This window comes from Sebastes umbrosus, chromosome 22 (genome assembly GCF_015220745.1).
Source record: "Sebastes umbrosus isolate fSebUmb1 chromosome 22, fSebUmb1.pri, whole genome shotgun sequence".
NCBI classification, from domain to species: domain Eukaryota; kingdom Metazoa; phylum Chordata; class Actinopteri; order Perciformes; family Sebastidae; genus Sebastes; species Sebastes umbrosus.
Genome location: NC_051290.1, coordinates 22,997,332 through 23,015,209, shown reverse-complemented (window position 1 = coordinate 23,015,209; position 17,878 = coordinate 22,997,332). Strand labels below are relative to the sequence as shown.

Genomic DNA, 17,878 nt, shown 5'->3' with positions numbered 1-17,878 from the left:
CATCCCAACCGGAGGGGTTGAAAGCATCGCTGGTTTCCAGTCATACGGCTTTTATTAGGGGGCGACGGAGGGATCGGGTGGATGAATGGGTGGATGGAGAGAATAAAAGGGAGGGAGAAATGAAAGGCAGACGAGCTAAAGATGGAGAGAGACCGGCTGCTACGTCCCATCAGGTCCCTTCTTCTCTTTCCTGCCTTCGCTCAGTCAGTCAGAGCTGATTCTGCCTTTAAGATTGTAAATTTACTGAATTTATAGTTATTGTAAATATGTATTGATTTTACAGCTCTTTCTTTCATTGAAGTTTTGGTCGTGCTTTCAACCTGTCACATCTGTTTTATGTCCTCTCTCTTTTCTTTCATGTCTCTTCTACCAACTTCTGCTCTCCGTCAACTCAGAAAGGACTTTTTTTTTCTTTAGTTCTGTCACAAAGCGCTTAACCACACAACAAGCAGACACCAAAAACCACGGACGACAAGTCAGCGTATTATAATTTTAAATGTCTTTTTTTGTCTCTGTCTCTGATTTAAAGAAAGGACCCACATGTCTGCTGACTTAACTAATGCACGCACACGAACGCAGAATAAGAATAGGCTTTAACACACACACACACACACACACACACAAAGACACACACCTCTAGGCAAACACACACATGACATCATCGGGGTGGATAAGTGTTTCTCTGGTTTGGAGGGCTGTGCTGCTTATAAACATCGGTTTCCCTGAGAAACTGGCCAGTGTGAGTTTTTATGTATGTTTACGTGTGTTTGCCCACATCTGTCCACATCTGCTGGCACGAATGGACCATAAAGTTTTGAATTTTAACGCGGTAATCTCCAAAATCCCTTTCCTTTTTTTTTCATTTTCGTTAAGCATGTGTCATGTACCAAACCCATATGTTTAACCTAGAGCCCTTTCACACCAATGACCAGGGTTGGACCAGGGTTATCTGACCCTGGTCCAACCCTCCTTTTGTCAATTCAAACCAAGCCAGTCAACCCGGGTTGAACCCTGGTCAGGACAATTCAGATACGGAGCTGTAATATATGCAAAAACATACAGACAACATACAGATTTACAGCATCTATTCATCAACATGAACCTTTCCTCCTCTGTCTACCTGTAGTACACGTTTATCATATATCAGACTACATTGTGTTATCTAATATGATAATATAGGCAACATTTACAAATGGATTAGACACTTCTGAAGACTGAAATGTATATTTCTCTCACTCCACCATCCCAGCAAAGATTTGCTTCATATAGTCGACCTACTAAAGTTGTTCAGCTGAACATGTGGCAACTATTGGATAATATAAGAGTTTATCCAAACATGAAAAATGAGTTTATATTTCATGAAGTTTGCTAATTGCTTGATAATGTGATGAACTGGGACTGTCTGTTACTCTATAACAGTCCAGGGCTCAGCAACCTTTACTATCAAAAGAGACATTTTAGGCAAAAAAAAAAAAAACAAATTTGTCTGGAGCCGCAAAACTTTTGATCATTGTTATGAAGGTAACAGTTTATAGTCTGAGTATATAGTATACAAGTCTAATGCAGTGAGGGCCAAAGAGACAATGTACTACGGAGTATTAGGGCCACACTGAGGGAAAAAATATCTGAGATTCTCAGAATAAAGTCGTAATATTACAAGAAAAAGTCAGAATATAACGAGAAAAAAGTCAGAATATTACGAGAATAAAGTCATAACTTTACTAGAAAAAAGTCGTAATATTATGAGAATAAAGTCATAACTTTACGAGAAAAAAGTTGTAATATAACGAGAAAAAAGTCATAATATTACGAGAATAAAGTCATAACTTTACGAGAAAAAAGTTGTAACATAACGAGAAAAAAGTCATAATATTACGAGAATAAAGTCATAACTTTACGAGAAAAAAGTCATAATATTACGAGAAAAAAGTCATAATATTACGAGAAAAAAGTCGTAATATTATGAGAATAAAGTCATAACTTTACAAGAAAAAATTTGCAATATTACGTGAAAAAAGTCATAACTTTATGAGAAAAAAGTCATAATATTGGGATAATAAAGTCATAACTTAATGAGAAAAAGTCATAATATTACGAGAATAAAGTCATAACTTTACGAGAAAAAAGTTGTAATATTACGAGAATAAAGTCATAACTTTACAAGAAAAAAGTCATAATATTATGAGAATAAAGTCATAACTTTACGAGAAAAAAGTCATAACTTTACATAAAAAAAGTCATAATATTACGAGAATAAAGTCATAACTTTATGAGAAAAAAGTCATAACTTTACGAGGAAATAAGAAAATAACATGTCAAATTACTACTTTATAATATTATGACTTTATTCTCGTGAGGTGGTCGGATTACGTGGTGTGATTCCGTGTAACGTAACGGCGGATGCCTGTTATGTTCGTTTAACATTACACTACATTGTCCCTCACCGTCCCGTCATCTAACGTTTTTTTCTTCTTCACCGCGGACAGCCAGCAGCTCCCATACCACGATGTCTCGCCACACATCCGTGTTGTTCTCGTTCGTCATTCACCTCCGGTGTGTCTGAAATCCTTCCTGCTGCCGTCCCACAGTTTGTTTATGAGCCACGGTGCCCTGTGACAGTTACGTCACGGACTGTGCGCCCTCATTTGTCCCGCCCCGTTTGTTAGCAACCCTGGTCCGTGCCATTCACATCGAAATCGACCCTGGTCCGACCCACCTCTCAACCTGGGTCGCGAAGCCGAGTCAGTCGACGCGGGTTAACCCTTTCAGACACACAATCAACCCTGGTTGAGTCCTCGCTGTGAAAGGGGTATCAGTAAAATACAAGTACCTCAAAATTATAATTGGGGATTTTCCATTTTCTGCTTCTTTATACTTCTACTCCACTACTGTTCAGAGGGAAACATTTGATACTTGAAGCCACTTTGCAGATTTAGATTAAAATTACAAATATAATCAACTACTAAATAATGATTTATTATTATGGATGAAGATTCACAAGCTAACTGATAGTGTATATAGTAACAAAAATAAGCTGCCTGCAACAAATTTAATAACAATCTATTGACCATTTGTAAATGTATTTTACTCAGAACCAAAGTGTTGGATAGACATTAGAGCCACGTTGCTAACGTGTCTAATAAGTCATCAAACAGCCTTTTTACTACCACGTCTCTCACAGACATCAGTTTGCTTTTATTATCATCCCGATATAAACTGAATACTGATAGAATAAACAAACTATAAACACGGTGACAAGTGTTCAAATAGAAAGGCTGAATGTGCTTCTCTAGTGTTTCCTATTTGGGGGATTACTCAGTATTTCCTATTGTCTCTCTCTCTCATGCATTCACACTGAGGCTTGTTAAGCGGGCGTGTCAATTAAAATGTGATTTTTATTAGGTGACTGTCAGAGGCGGCAGCAGCTGTCTGACTGTGTGTGCATTCACAACTCTGTGTTTACGAGACTCTGGTAGCGTGATTTCCCCCGGGGGCTGCTGGTGTGTGTTCAGCTTCATCAGTGTGAAGATAGTGTGTGTGTAAAGTGCCAGCTTTTCTGTGTGACTGTATCTTATCTCTGTGTGTGTGTGTGTGTGTGTGTGTGTGTGTGTGTGTGTGTGTGTGTGTGTGTGTGTGTGTGTGTGTGTGTGTGTGTGTGTGTGTGTGTGTGTGTGTGTGTGTGTGTGTGTGTTCTGTGTGTGTGTTCTGTGAGTGTGTTCTGTGAGTGAAATATTGCAGCATCTTTACATCCTGCTACTCGTGCTCCTTAATTCTCCCCTCTGCTGACAACATGCTCGACATACACATCGACACAACGATATACACCCAAGACATGCTCGCAGAAGACATATGTACACATTTAAACTCCAACAAGACACACACAGACACACACACACACACACACACACACACATGCAGTATAAAACCCACCCACAGATGCTGTGATAGATTAACGTTTGCAGGTAGTAAATACCTGAGGCCCCCGTGGACGCTCGTCACTTTACCAGAATTTACTGTCTACATCTGGAAAGAGAAGAAGCAGAAGCAGAGTGAGAGAACTGGTGGGTGGGGGGAAGGATGAAAGAATCTGCTACTTTTTCACATTTTTAAATGAATCTTTTAGTCCAGTGTTTACAATTTTTTTTCTGGGGACCCATCGGTTGACAGTGGGCCTTATATCTATAAATTGTGAGACGATCAAATTTGTGTGTAAATGACCGTTCCTAACCATTTTTGCTGCCATTTCTGCATAACCTTATATTATCTTGAATAAGAGATATACGTTTGATAAATCACAACTTTGTTTTATGCATGTTATTGAAAACTACTAATGCGATGAGAGACCCCTCCGCTTCGCTTCGGGGTGCAGCATCGCCCTGTCGGGGATTCTTTCACAATAAAGACCAGCTCGCTGTACATTATCCCTTACTTAAATGTTCATCGCTCGCTATAAGCACCATAGATGTGGGTCAGTAGGGGCCTTACTACGCCTACTACCATGTTGTAAAAGTGAGAGCGAAACTTAAAAGCAACACATTCCGACACTACGTTCAAACTGCATAAAACATTACGTTTGAACACAAAACGATTAACGTCTTTAGATTTAGATGGTTAAGTTTAGGAAAAAAAGATTGTCTTGGTTTAACATACATCTCAAAAGGGAAAGTGAAATTGAAGGTTGTGAACACAAAGACAACTACACAGCGTTGTTGGTCTCCTGGGTGAAAGTACTGTGTTTTGTGTCCCATCCGTTGCCTCCAAATTCCACCACATATTCACTCCGTCTATACTACAGCGCCTGAATTCACCTTTTGCTCCTGTCATAATAACTATGGTCACTACAGGTCGCTGTCGTCTTCTTTTATTCCTTCTTTCAGTGATCTCCCACGGGAATAGATGATAAAACCTACTAGTGGGTGTAGTAGGCCCCTACTGACCCACATCTCTAAGACTTATAACCACTGATAACGCCCATCTAATGACCGGATAACATTCTAACCGGCTGAACTGACGTATAAAGAGCGTGATAGTCCGTGTAGAGCAGGTCGGAGGGGAGGTTGAACAGGTCAATCAATAACAGGACTTTCACACAGGAGGTCGCTGTTTGTGTCCCGTGTGAAACCAAGTCAACGTTGACTTATTTTACCTTAGTTATTTTAAACTTAGATATTTTACGTAACAAGCGTAGTTATTTTAACCCAAACCCCTACCTTTTCCTAAACCTAACCAGGTAGTTTTGATGTGTAAGTAAACCTAAAAAAAAAAACTGACACGCTGTCCTTGACATGTCCAAAACTAATGCTAGAGGGTTACCTAGAGCATCATAGTCTGACGATTTGATTGTTGACTGGTTGGGAGTGAGAATGTGTTGTTATTCGTTATAGATTCACAGATCCACTATCACGATTGTGTACATCTTACAGGGCTGTGGAGGGTTGTTGGAATAAAATGGTCAGAAATCTCCATAGTGATGAGTAATCCATGAGTTTGAAGGTTTATCAAACGCCAAAACACCGCACAAAGCTTTATAACACTTCGGATCACAGCAACAGTCATTTCCTGTTTTCCTCCTGGACAGTCGTGGGCTTAACGGTAGAAAGAACGTTTTTGGCCAGATGAACCTGTAGGGTTTTTTTTTTACTGGGAGTCATCTACATTATGTAGCCTTGTTAAAATGAATCCGGAGGTTTCTGTCGATCTGAACGCCTCTGTTTGAGCACATGAGCAGTGCACTTTTTTCTGGGTGTTGATATTTAAATCTGTGCTTGTATTTGTGTAAAGTAGCTTTAAATGAAAACACCAGTGGCATCACCTTCTCTAAGATACGGAGTGATCAGCATCCAGGGGAAGGAAAAACACATGGAAACATTAAAAACAGTTCCTCGATAAAGCTGTTGTTACTGCGGGCAGAACATGACAGGACTCCACTGACAGCTCCACAATGGCCAACAAACAGGACATCCTCCCTCACTGCGTCAGGGCAATTACTCATCAGCCGAGCACGTGTTTGTGCAACATGTTTATTTTCTCAATCAGGCAATTTAACATAACAATAGACAAACAAAGCGGCATTGTTTGCAGTGTAACGTATAAAACAAACCAGCGACTAGACTTTATAATGCAGCTATTGTGTCAAAACTGTGTGTGTGTGTGTGTGTGTGTGTCAGACTTGGAAACCAATCTGTGTCGTCATGCAAATGACCTTGCAGTGTTGAACGTTGTAATTTCCATATCGATTCCCTTTTTGCATGTTGTATTTCCTCCGGTGGCGGAGGCCAGATGTTATTTTGCATTTTTATTGGGACAAGTGTGTGTTTGTTTGTGTGTGTGTGTGTGTGTGTGTGTGTTTCAGGGTTATTATAGTAAATTAAAACTGAAAATATTTTTTTAGTAAACTGGAACTAAATAAAAACGATATCCTTTAAGACACTAAAATTAAACGGAAAGCCATGTGTCCTGGTTTTAAACGAATGAAATACAAATTAACATAAATTCATTTTAGTTTGTTGGCTATAATAAATCACTACCGAATAAAGGAGACCGCATGAATTTCCATCAACTCTCGTGACATTGAGCCCAACGACTGTATATAAGGAGTGGTCGTAGTCACCATGACGTCACCCATTGGTTTGTGGACTGTCGTTTTGAAGCCTCAGGTTTGGCATTTTGGCCGTCGCCATCTTGGTTTTTGGCCGTCACCATCTTGATTTTTTGGTCATCGCATCTCGTTTTTTGGCCGTCACGTCTTGGTTTTTGGCCGTCGCCATCTTTGCAACCAGAAGTGACACTAGAGGGTGGAGCTAAGTACAACCGAACACTGAATAAGGCATTTTTAAGCGACCAAAATGTAACTTTCATGAAGGGAAACACACAGTGAAAGGGTTAAAGTTGAAAGACGAAAAACACGGACGACTCCCAGACCGGACAACGCCGTGGTAGCGACCTGTCATTCACAAGGTAGCCCCGCCCTAAAGCATCCCCTGCTTTATGGTCTATCTGACTCTAAATGGGACCATCATTTACTAAATGAACATCATGCTGTATTGAAGAAGACTTGAAACTAGAGATTGAGACCATAAACTCATGTTTACAATGTTTACTGAGGTAATAAATCAATAGAGAAGTAGGCTCATTTTCTCAGAGACTTCTATACAATCAGACTTCTTTTAGCAACCAGAGGAGTCGCCAAAACAAAAACAAACTAAATCTAAATATATGAAAACTAAAACTAAACCTGTATTTGTTTGTGTGTATATACATATGTATATATATGTGTATATATACACATATATATATATATATGTGTATATATACAGTATATGTATGTGTGTGTATTTGACCTTGTTTTGTATCCCACTTTAATGTGATGAATTTGACCCTTTTTTCCCTCCTCCTCCTCCTCCTCCTTCTCCTCCTCCTCCTCCTCCTCCTCCTTCGTTTGTTGGTGTGAATGTATTTGTGTTCTTATATGTGTGTGTGTGTTCACCCATGTACCCCCCCTCACCCCTCTCATTTCTCTCTCTCTCTTTCTCTCTCTCTTGTTTACAGGGAATTTAAAGAATGTGGTTTAGGAGTCGGCAGCCTCCTCCTCCTCCTCCTCCTCCTCAAACACACACCATGTTTCCAAACCAGGTCGATGCTCGGCGGCTTTAATGAAGACAATATGGAGCGGACCCCTTCAGCCCCCGAGGCAGCGAGCGACGAAGGCAGGAAAAAGAGGGTTTTGGAAAACATTAGCTGAGTGTTTCCAGGGGAAAACGGTTTAATAAGGGGAGGGGGGTGGGGGGGGCTGTACACTGTTTATAATTCTTTTGTTTTTTTCAGAAAAAGGTATGTGTGTTTGTGTGAATGAGAGAGTTTGTGGTGAGTTCAGTGTGGTTCTGTAAAACTCGTTTTTTTTTTTACAGCCAGTGAGTTTTTTGGGTATCAAGGGATGCGTTTGTGTATCAGTCGGATATTTTAAACTAAACGGGAAAAACAGATTTTTGCAGGTGTCCGGTTTCACGTCCACCCCGGTGCTGCTGTGATTTCAGCCCCCCTGAGGACAGATAAGCACTAAAACAGACAAAAAGCGAAAACACTGAGGTTCCCTAAACGCCTCGTTATGAAACCGTGTTTCTCCACAGGTCTGGAAAGTCCTGAATAGTGCATTCAATGAATTGAGAAACTTGGAAAGTTTACAAATAAACAGTCTGGAAAGGTTTGGGCCAGTTAGACATTGTGGAAGTTGCTCAGCCACATTGTTTAGACCTTCTGGGCAAAAATCTGTAAATTAAACATCTGGACACAGTTTGTTATTGTCTGTCCATGGAAAAAAAAAAAAGAACTTTCCCTGCATGTTTTCCGTTTCAAATTCCAAAGATTTGGTGAACTTTTAGAAGGTTTTAGATAAAAGCAGCAGACCTAAAGTGGTCTGGTGGGACTGGGGAAGAAGGTGAAGTCAATTCACTTCAGGTCAATAAACAAACATGGCTGCTGCTTGAAGACTGACAGGAAATGTACCCTTCACAAGTCCTGAAATGTTTGAAGGACACTAATAACTTCTGTATTATTCTCAGCTGTAGCATCACATGTCCTCGTTTCCAGTTTATCAGTAAAACATTGATCGGAATCTTTGAAAATCTTTGGGAAAAGTGGAATGAAAAAAATGTCTGCAGTATAAACAGTTGCTCTGTTCAAAATAAACAACATGATCTCCACTCTAGTGGCCTGTAAATGTAATAAATTAAATAAATATGACGTCCCAAAATACTCTGCAGAGGCTGTACATGTAGAATTCGTAGGTTTTTCTCAGCTGCAATCTTTCTGTAGGTCGTTAAAATGCCTAAACAATTCTAAAAATAGCTGCAAAGTGCATCTGATTATTTCACGTCTATAGAAGTTTGGAAAACAGAAACATCTTGTTTAGCTATAGTGTTTGTGATGTGACACATTAGTCACTACAACAGCTGCACATCAGACAGAAATCTTCAAATCCTGTTAATGAAGCAGAGGCCTCATCCACACTTTTGTTTTAAAGGCCCCATATTGTAAAAAGTGAGATTTTCATGTCTTTTATATTATAAAGCAGTTTTAAGTGATATATAAATACTGTTAAACTATGAAAACGCTCAATATACGGAGAAATACACACAGCTCATATTCAGATACTGTGCGTTTGAAACAAGCTGTTAGGATTTCTGTCCATTTGTGATGTCACAAATCTACAATATTTAGACCATTACACGGTTTTAAATGTAAAAATTCTAAATGCGTCCCAGTTTATTTCCTGTTGCAGTGTATGTAAATAAACATCAGCTGACAGGAAGTAAACATGGACCCAAACTGTTGCCTAGCAACACGATTCCATTGCAATTCCGTTGAAATGCACTAAAACGGAGTGTTTCAGACAGAGGGTGAATACAGGTATATTCAGACAGACAGAATGAGGAAAATAAAGTTTTTTTTGAACATTACAGCATGTAAACATGTTCTAGTAGAAACACAAAATACAAGTATGAACCTGAAAATGAGCACGATATGGGACCTTTAACGCATAACTTTTGCTACGTTAACGCCTGACGTCCGCACAACTACTACTACGCGTTTTAGAACCCCTAAAACAAAACGCTGCTGACGCCATTTAACAGTGGAAACTGATCCTAGTGATCACATCTGTCCGGGTCAAATTGGTATCACTGTAAGCGGATGATTATTATAACCAAATTTTTCTTGTTGTGCATCATTTCTCATGCAGATTACCATCTAACTAACTGAAAAACAGTTTATGCAAGAAATAATCCACGCAGTTGATGAATCTGTCTTTTTTTTTGGATCGACAACGTTTAGTTTAAGTTTCCAGAGGCGGTGAGTCACTCCGTACGCCCCTGATTTGCATTAAGTAGCCTCTAGAACTCAACTTTATTCAAATGAGAAGCGGCCAACGTGACGCCCCCGTCTCTCGAATCGCACCACCACGCTACCAGAATGCATTGCACGGCTGCTTACACAGACAATAAATGGGGAAGCGTGGAAAGGACGGAGCCTGGCGTCCACACTATACTCCGGCGTTTTAGAACCCCTAAAACGGAGACGTTTGAAAACACTGCTGACGCCCTTTTACAGTGGAAACCTGATTATTAGAACTGAATTTTGGTTGTTGTGCATCGTTTCTCATGCAGATTACCATCTTATTGACTTTATTAATTGAAGTTATGAAACGGACCGCTTTGCTATTTAGTCGCTCACTGACAATTCTCCTGCCTGTCCCTCAAAGAGGGTGAGGCATTGCCGTTTTTGGCCGGCTCTGCTGCGCAGGCAGCGCATGCAGAATGGCCCGTCTTTGTCGGGTTCCTTGTTCTCTCACCCGGTAGCGGGGTTGTTGTGTGTGCCGCAGAGCCGGAAAATGACTTTCTTTTTCCCTTCATGATATCAATATTCATGCAGCACAGGTAGCCTATCCAGCCGGAGAGCAAAGTACCAAAGTAAAAATCCAAACAAAGGTTCAGTTAACGTTCTAACATAGTTTTGAAATGTTTTTCCACGTGTGTGTGTGTGTGTGTGTGGGTGTGTGTGTGTGTGAATGAAACCAGCTGACAGGAAGTAAACATGGACCCAAACTGAAGCGGTCTATACTCCCTACATTGTATTTTCTGTAACAAAGCAACCAACCGCAGAGAAAACAAAGCTGCTTCCTGTTTACACCAGCACGTGGTGCACGCCCAGTGTACGTGAATGGTCATGTGATATGGGGTTTTCAGGCGTGGTAGAATGGATGCAGTTTATTTCTAAATCGGTGCTAATACGCTCATGTGTACAGAGATATACATTATAATATCAGTGTGGATGTAGCCGGAGGTTCATGTGGAATTTTGACACGAGTGAAGGCTTTAGCGTGATTCAGGCTCGCTGCATCCGCGAGCGTCGCGAGAATCCGCACAGCCAAAGTGACGTCACACCATCGGACACGCCCCTTCGTTGGGGTTCTGTGCGGCAGGTTTTCACCCATCCACTCATATCTAAATTCCCTTAAAGGGACTGTTTGTAAGAATCAGAAATGTCTTGTTAACAGCGACACCTGTGGCCGTTAAGTCAACGAAAGTCAGCGTCCTGTTGCTCTCGCTTGTGCTCGCTCTACATAGACATGAACGAGCATCGCTCAAAACAGTGAGGCGACACACGTCAGCTAAAAGCACAATATCACTCTATATTTCAGCTGCTTGGCAGTAATGTTAGCTGACCAGACGAAGGTCTCTCCATGAATCAATGCTGATCCTAGTGTTGGCTTTTCCTGCCTCAGCCTCCCGACCGCGGCCGGAGGGAACAGGGGAGACAGCGGAGTTTTGGTCGGAGACGATAACGTTTCTTCATCACTTCACAAGACACGGGAAACCTCTGTTGGTCTGGAGGAGCTGCAGCATTTATTTCTGAACAAACGTCAGCTGTTCATTCACTAGATATTCTCAGAGCTGCTAACTCTTCTGCAGTGTGGAGTGTGTGCACATGCACGTGAGAGTGGAGCGAAAAAGTGAGAACGAGCGCGGTGTGTGAGTGAAGGCAGGCAGAGGAGCAGAGTACAGCAGAGACTCCGGTCCTGGAGACCAAAGCTACGGTCTCCCCCGCGTCCTCCGACCGCAGCCAACACTGTTTAACAGACGGGCTTCACTAGATACAACCAAGAGGTTTTGGTGCTTCACTGTAGTTTGTGTTGGAGTCTGAGTCTGAACAGCGTAGACACACGCGAGCACGCATGGGACACCGACCAGCAATGATTTATACGTGTAAGAAGTTACAAACAGGCCCTTTAAGTAAAAGTAACACTTTTAAAGTTAACCGTTTATTTCTCAATATCTGTATGTGACTGCACTTCTCACAAAACTGTAAACTCAGTGTCATTTGACCAAAATCTTCAAATCCTCTGCAGATGAAACATGAAATGTAATGTAGGAACATTTTAGCATAAAGTTATCAAATTGTTTGAGAATTGAAAAGAACATTTCTTTTTATGTTCATGGATTTGTTTTCACAGAATGACTTTTTAAAAAAAAGCTGTTGGCATGTTTTGCTGTACATACCGCGGGCGTTTGTTGAAATAAAAGACAGGAAAGCACGTTGTTGTCATGTGTCTGTGCTGTGTGATTTATGCAGTGTGGGCCGGTTAATAGAGGCTTTTTAATGGAGAGCGTTTGAAAGAGGAACCACAAATGTCGGGGCAGTTTCCTTTAGAAGTGATGTTCCCCAAATTAATGGCCTGGATATTCACACCAAATGTAGGAGTCACCAGCAGCCGGAGCTGGCATGTGCTGAGCAGCAGTGTGTGTGTGAGGATTCCCTGTGATCTTTATGAACACTGCTGCGGTCACCTCGGCGGTTTGAGCCCAACGTAGCCGAAGCAAATGAAACTCATTACACCGTTTACGAGTTTGGAAAAGGAGAGACGATTGAAATTCTATCTCATAAACTGGGAGGAGGAGGAGGAGGGTGAGGGTGAAGGGTGGGGGGGGTTACACGGTAACCGGGAAGGGGCTGTAAACATGAGAGACGTGAGACTTTGTGTGTGTTTATGTAGGTTTTTTTGCGCCCCAGAGTCAAATTAGAAAAACTCGGGGGGCCTCGAGAGGATTCAGGACACCGCTGGAATCCCTGGATCGCATTTTCACAAAAAGCTGAAAACATTGTGTTCCACCGTGACCCGTACAATCTGATATATACTGTATATGAGAAGGAAGGGTCTCCTGGTTGTTTACAGATATGTAGCAGAAATGAAAATCCCTAATACCAAAAGCTCCAATGTTCTGTTGTCATATTCTAATACCAAAACTTTCCCATGTCATCAGTCTCGCTAATCACTTATAGCCTATTATCATTTATGAGCCTGATTTTTATGTTTCAGCACAATATCTCTCCATTTTACATCCATATTCAACGTACAACAGTTCGTATGATATCTTACTTGAAGTTATTCCTCATTTTTCGTGCGTTTTCCTACGAAGGTCCCGCAACACGTGTCCATTTCCAATCCAGTCTTTTCAAAATATACTTCCGTCTTCACAGGAAACTACTTAGTTAAGTTTAGGCAACAAAACTACTTAGTTAGGTTTAGGCAACAAAACTATTTAGTTAGGTTTAGGCAACAAAACTACTTAGTTAGGTTAAGGCAACAAAACTACTTAGTTAGGTTTAGGCAACAAAATTACTTAGTTAGGTAAAGGCAGCAAAACTACTTAGTTCTGTTTAGGCAGCAAAACTACTTAGTTAGGTTAAGGCAGCAAAACTACTTAGTTAAGTTTAGGCAACAAAACTACTTAGTTAGGTTTAGGCAACAAAACTACTTAGTTAAGTTTAGGCAACAAAACTACTTAGTTACGTTTAGGCAACAAAACTACTTAGTTAGGTTAAGGCAACAAAACTACTTAGTTAGGTTTAGGCAACAAAATTACTTAGTTAGGTAAAGGCAGCAAAACTACTTAGTTCTGTTTAGGCAGCAAAACTACTTAGTTAGGTTAAGGCAGCAAAACTACTTAGTTAAGTTTAGGTAACAAAACTACTTAGTTAGGTTTAGGCAACAAAACTACTTAGTTAGGTTTAGGCAACAAAACTACTTAGTTAGGTTTAGGCAACAAAATGACTTAGTTAGGTGAAGGTAATTTTGTTGCCTAAACCTAACTAAGTTGTTTCCTGTGATGACGGAAGTTTTTTTTTTTTAAATTGTAATAATTGAACAAACCACTTTTTTATGAGTTTACAGCAAATATGTGATGGGAAACACTAATGATTTACTTAATTTAATAAGTTAATGTAGCATAAAATACATTTCCCTTCTAATTGGTCAGAAATGACACAATTGTGTGAATAGTTCATCATCAGGTGACTTTTTTTGGGGAACAACTGGTCCCGGTTAGGATAGAGTACCATGTTACATAACTTTTGTCCACTTTCAACCCTGTTTTAAATTACCTAGAGACACAATTATGGAGATTTTTCCCACATAAACCAGCCGTGTGATGCAACATATTCTGTAAAGGAAAAACAGTCTTCCACATCACGGTGAAGACAGAGCTTCCCTGCCAGCATTGAGCTGTAATTTGTATTTGGCTCTAGCTGTCGTCCTCTAGACGCATGCAGATTTATTATTTTCCGATATGAAAATGGAAGACAGTGTTGGAATCGAGGGTTTGCTCAATCAGAAGGTGATGAGTTGTTATGTTGAGTCTCTTATGGTAGCATCCAGGGCTCTTTAGCTCATGTTGTTATGCTCGGATGTTCCATCAGTTTCATTAAACCTCTTGAAAAAGGTTCTTTATTCTTTTTCCTGTCAGTATCATTAAACAAAACCAATGAATCATAAAGTGTTCCAGAGACAGAAACGTCATAATTGAGGCTAAACAACTGCTTTCATTGTGATCTACTGGTTCCCTTTTACTACATCTCTTCCTGTTCTGGTTTGTGTTGAACACACCTTTACTGCTCCACGCCAAAAAAACTTTTCCAACGACTTTTATGCAAATGAGCAGCGACGGGCCCCTCCACCACTCAGCCGGTGCTTTGAATAGAGCGTCATCTGACCCTCGCTGGTGATTAGTTTAGATAAACCAAAGCCTCGTCCTTCCTCTTTGCTTCCTGTTGGGTGAAGACTTTATGCTAAATATTTGCATAAGTCTGTTTAACTTTGGGGAATTTTCCAAAACAATGCATCTACGTAGGGAGAAAAAAAAAGAAGTTCTATCTGTAAAATCTTGTTTTTTTAAAGGTGTCATCACTCTTTCCATCAACCGGACCGGACCAGCGTGCTATAATTATTTGTCCTGCTAAGATGGAAATCACAAACGGTCTGTTTGATTTGCATAACGTCTCCCCCCCGGGGGAACAAAGCGGAGGGGGCCTCCGTCTATACGTCCTCCTCCTCATCAACATGTGAAGTGTCTGCGGTCAATGGCGGAGGGGATTTACTCGCACAATAAAGACAGATGCCACCTTTTATCTGCTTAACGGAAGAGAGGCCGAGCGCGTGGCACTTGACCACGGCGACGCATGTTGTTGGCGCGTAATGACGTCCTCCTTCCACAGACTATTGACATGAATGGTGAATGGACTTTTAGCAGGACGTGGGGGAGGGACAGAGGAGGGTTTTTTGGGGATGAATTGGTGGAGGTTCCCCAACGACACTTTGGGTGATTTTTCTTTTTCCCCCCAAGCAGCCTTTTGTTTGTCCCTTATGAATAAAATCGTCTAAATCGACCCACAGCAGAGGAGAATGTGGTGTTGGGTTTGAGCTGGTGACAAACTTTAAAATATTTAAACAGTCCAACAGTATGGAGTCATAGAAGTGCCATAAAAAAGAATAAATCTGTAAAACAGTAAGTAAATAACTAAGGAAATATAAAGAGGAATAAATAAAAAATAGATAAATAACTTGAAAAAATGGAAATATATAGAGGAATAAATAAAATAAAAAAAATATATATATAGAAATGTTGAAATATAAAAAGAAATAGGAAAATGAATAGGGAAATGAATGAGGAAAAATAAAAGGATGAAAATAAATAAATTACATTAAATAAAATACAAAATTTAAATAAATGAAATACATACATCAATAAATATGAACAGAAATAAATGAACAAATACATGTGAAAATAAATTAAAATGCTTATAATTATTTTATATTTTGGTATTTGTCTTTATGTTTCCACATTTATTTATTCTTTTATTTATTTCTCTTTATATTTTCTAATTTTTTTATTATTTATTTAATATTTTATTTATTAAAAGAATAAATAAGTAAATAAAATAAATTGGAAATATAAAGAGAAATAAATAACAATAAATACGTAAAATAACAAAATAATATATAAAAAAAAGGGAAAGGAATAAGGACAAGTAAAGGGATAAAAAATAAATCAATGACATTAAATAAAAATTTTAAATTATAAAATATATAGAAAAAATAGACTTATTTATATGCAAAAAAATAAATATATATTTTTGAAATACGTAAATAAATATATACAGAAAAAAATGAACAAATAAATGTTAAAAAAATGAAAATGCTTAGAATTATTTTATATTTTGTTATTTGTCTTCATGTTTCCACATTCATTTATTATTTTATTTACAATTTTTTTTATTTACTTATTTATTATTTTACTTATTCCTCTTTATATTTTCACATTTATTTATATATATATATTTATTCTTTTTTTTATTGTACTCCTATGACTCCATACAACAGGCCTATCCTGTGATCAGCTTTGATACCTGATATTTAGCAGAAAGTAGATTTAAAAGGTTGCTTTTACCTCCAATAATACTGGAACAGGGTGGTCTGTGAATAAACATTCGGTTAATTCGATTGATTGCCAAGAGGAACCGGATTTGTTGCAGCAAGAAAGAATAAAGATGCGGTTAGAAATCAATGAATAAAAGCTACAAGAGCATATAAATGAAAAAGTTTTAAAGATGTGTGACATTTTTCACTTTTATGTATAACATATTGACTGTGTTTGACTCCCATAGAAATAAATAACTGTTATGCATCCATAGTTTTATGACCGATTAAAACCGAGCCAAACCTAACTGTGTGACCAATAACACCAAATAAAAGTACAATAAAATAAAAAAAACTATAAACGGGGAACATTTTAATGATACCCATAAACGTTTTATGTGGCTGTGATGATTTTTAGAACGTCAGTGATATTAATGGTTCTCTGAGCTTTTCCTCAGATGTCATTTTGTTTTTAAAAGGTGCTAAATTAAACATTCATGAGTCACAAAGTAGTACACAAACATCATTTGTTATGTTCCAACCTGACATGATAAATCATTCATCAGTGTCTCTAATCACACGAGGACATCTCCACAACGAGAACATGTAGTTATGCAAATCATTCACAGACCACCAGTCTCTCTCTCTGGGAGAGAGACACAGACAAAGACAGAGCAGTCTGAACTGGTCCATTTGGTTCCTGATGGTGTTTGCTTCAGACTGAGCAACATCTGCCCTGCAGAGCGGCAGCACCTAAACTCTGGAGGCTGGATTCACCCGGGCACACGGAGCTGGAGAGAAGAAAGAAGACGTGTCACAGGAGGAAAACACACACCGATAATGAATATGAATGATGCTTCAGCGCCAGGGTCCTGGTGTTCTGCTGTCATACTGTCACCGTTTACTGGGACACTTCTTGAATAGAGAGCGGAGACATCGTTGTGTTTTTTGCTTCTGTGACAAGATTTTGATCGAGTGTTGTTGATCCTGCACCGTTCTGCAGAACCCAGGATCACGTTTTAGGCGTTTATCAATGCTCAGTGTCATTTTAAAGAGAACTTATTCCCTCAGTTTTCACACATAGCAACTGAAAATGCCAAAAAGAAGAAGAAAAATCTAAAGAAGACAACATTTATTATCAGGACACAAAGTGGACAAACCACAAAATATGAATATTATTTTCACATGTTTTCTTTTATAAATAATAAAATAGAATTAAATATATATATATATAAATATATATATATATAATTTTTCATTTAAAAAAAATATGTTTTATATATATATGATTTTTTTTTTAAATTAAAACTACTACTTTAAATAAAATAAATAAAAAATACAATTAAATAGAATATATATATATATATATATATATATATCATGATAATAGTGTCATACTGTACATATGCATATAAATGCTCATGTATGAACAATAATTTGCTTTATTCATAATTTTATTCAATTTCTCAACATTTATAGTCCCGCCCACTGGTGTTTGCCTCAACCAATCAGATTGAAGCAGCCCCGCCTCCATCCCCATCCGGATCCTTCGGGAATCCAGATCCTGGTTTTGGGACCCGGACAAACACATACACACACACACACACACACACACACACACATATAGTGGGC

General features: G+C 39.0%; 1 protein-coding gene across 1 annotated transcript in view; it reads left to right on the top strand.

Annotated features, from left to right (window-relative positions):
* The window catches only part of hdac8 (histone deacetylase 8), a 46,268-nt gene extending 37,184 nt beyond the window's left edge, over positions 1–9,084 (top strand). Inside the window, exon 11 of the mRNA XM_037759752.1 lies at positions 7,549–9,084. Within this exon, the coding sequence (XP_037615680.1) occupies positions 7,549–7,571 (23 nt within the window). The 3' untranslated portion in view covers positions 7,572–9,084. The remainder of the gene's footprint in view (positions 1–7,548) is intronic.
* The last annotated feature ends 8,794 nt before the right edge of the window (positions 9,085–17,878 follow it).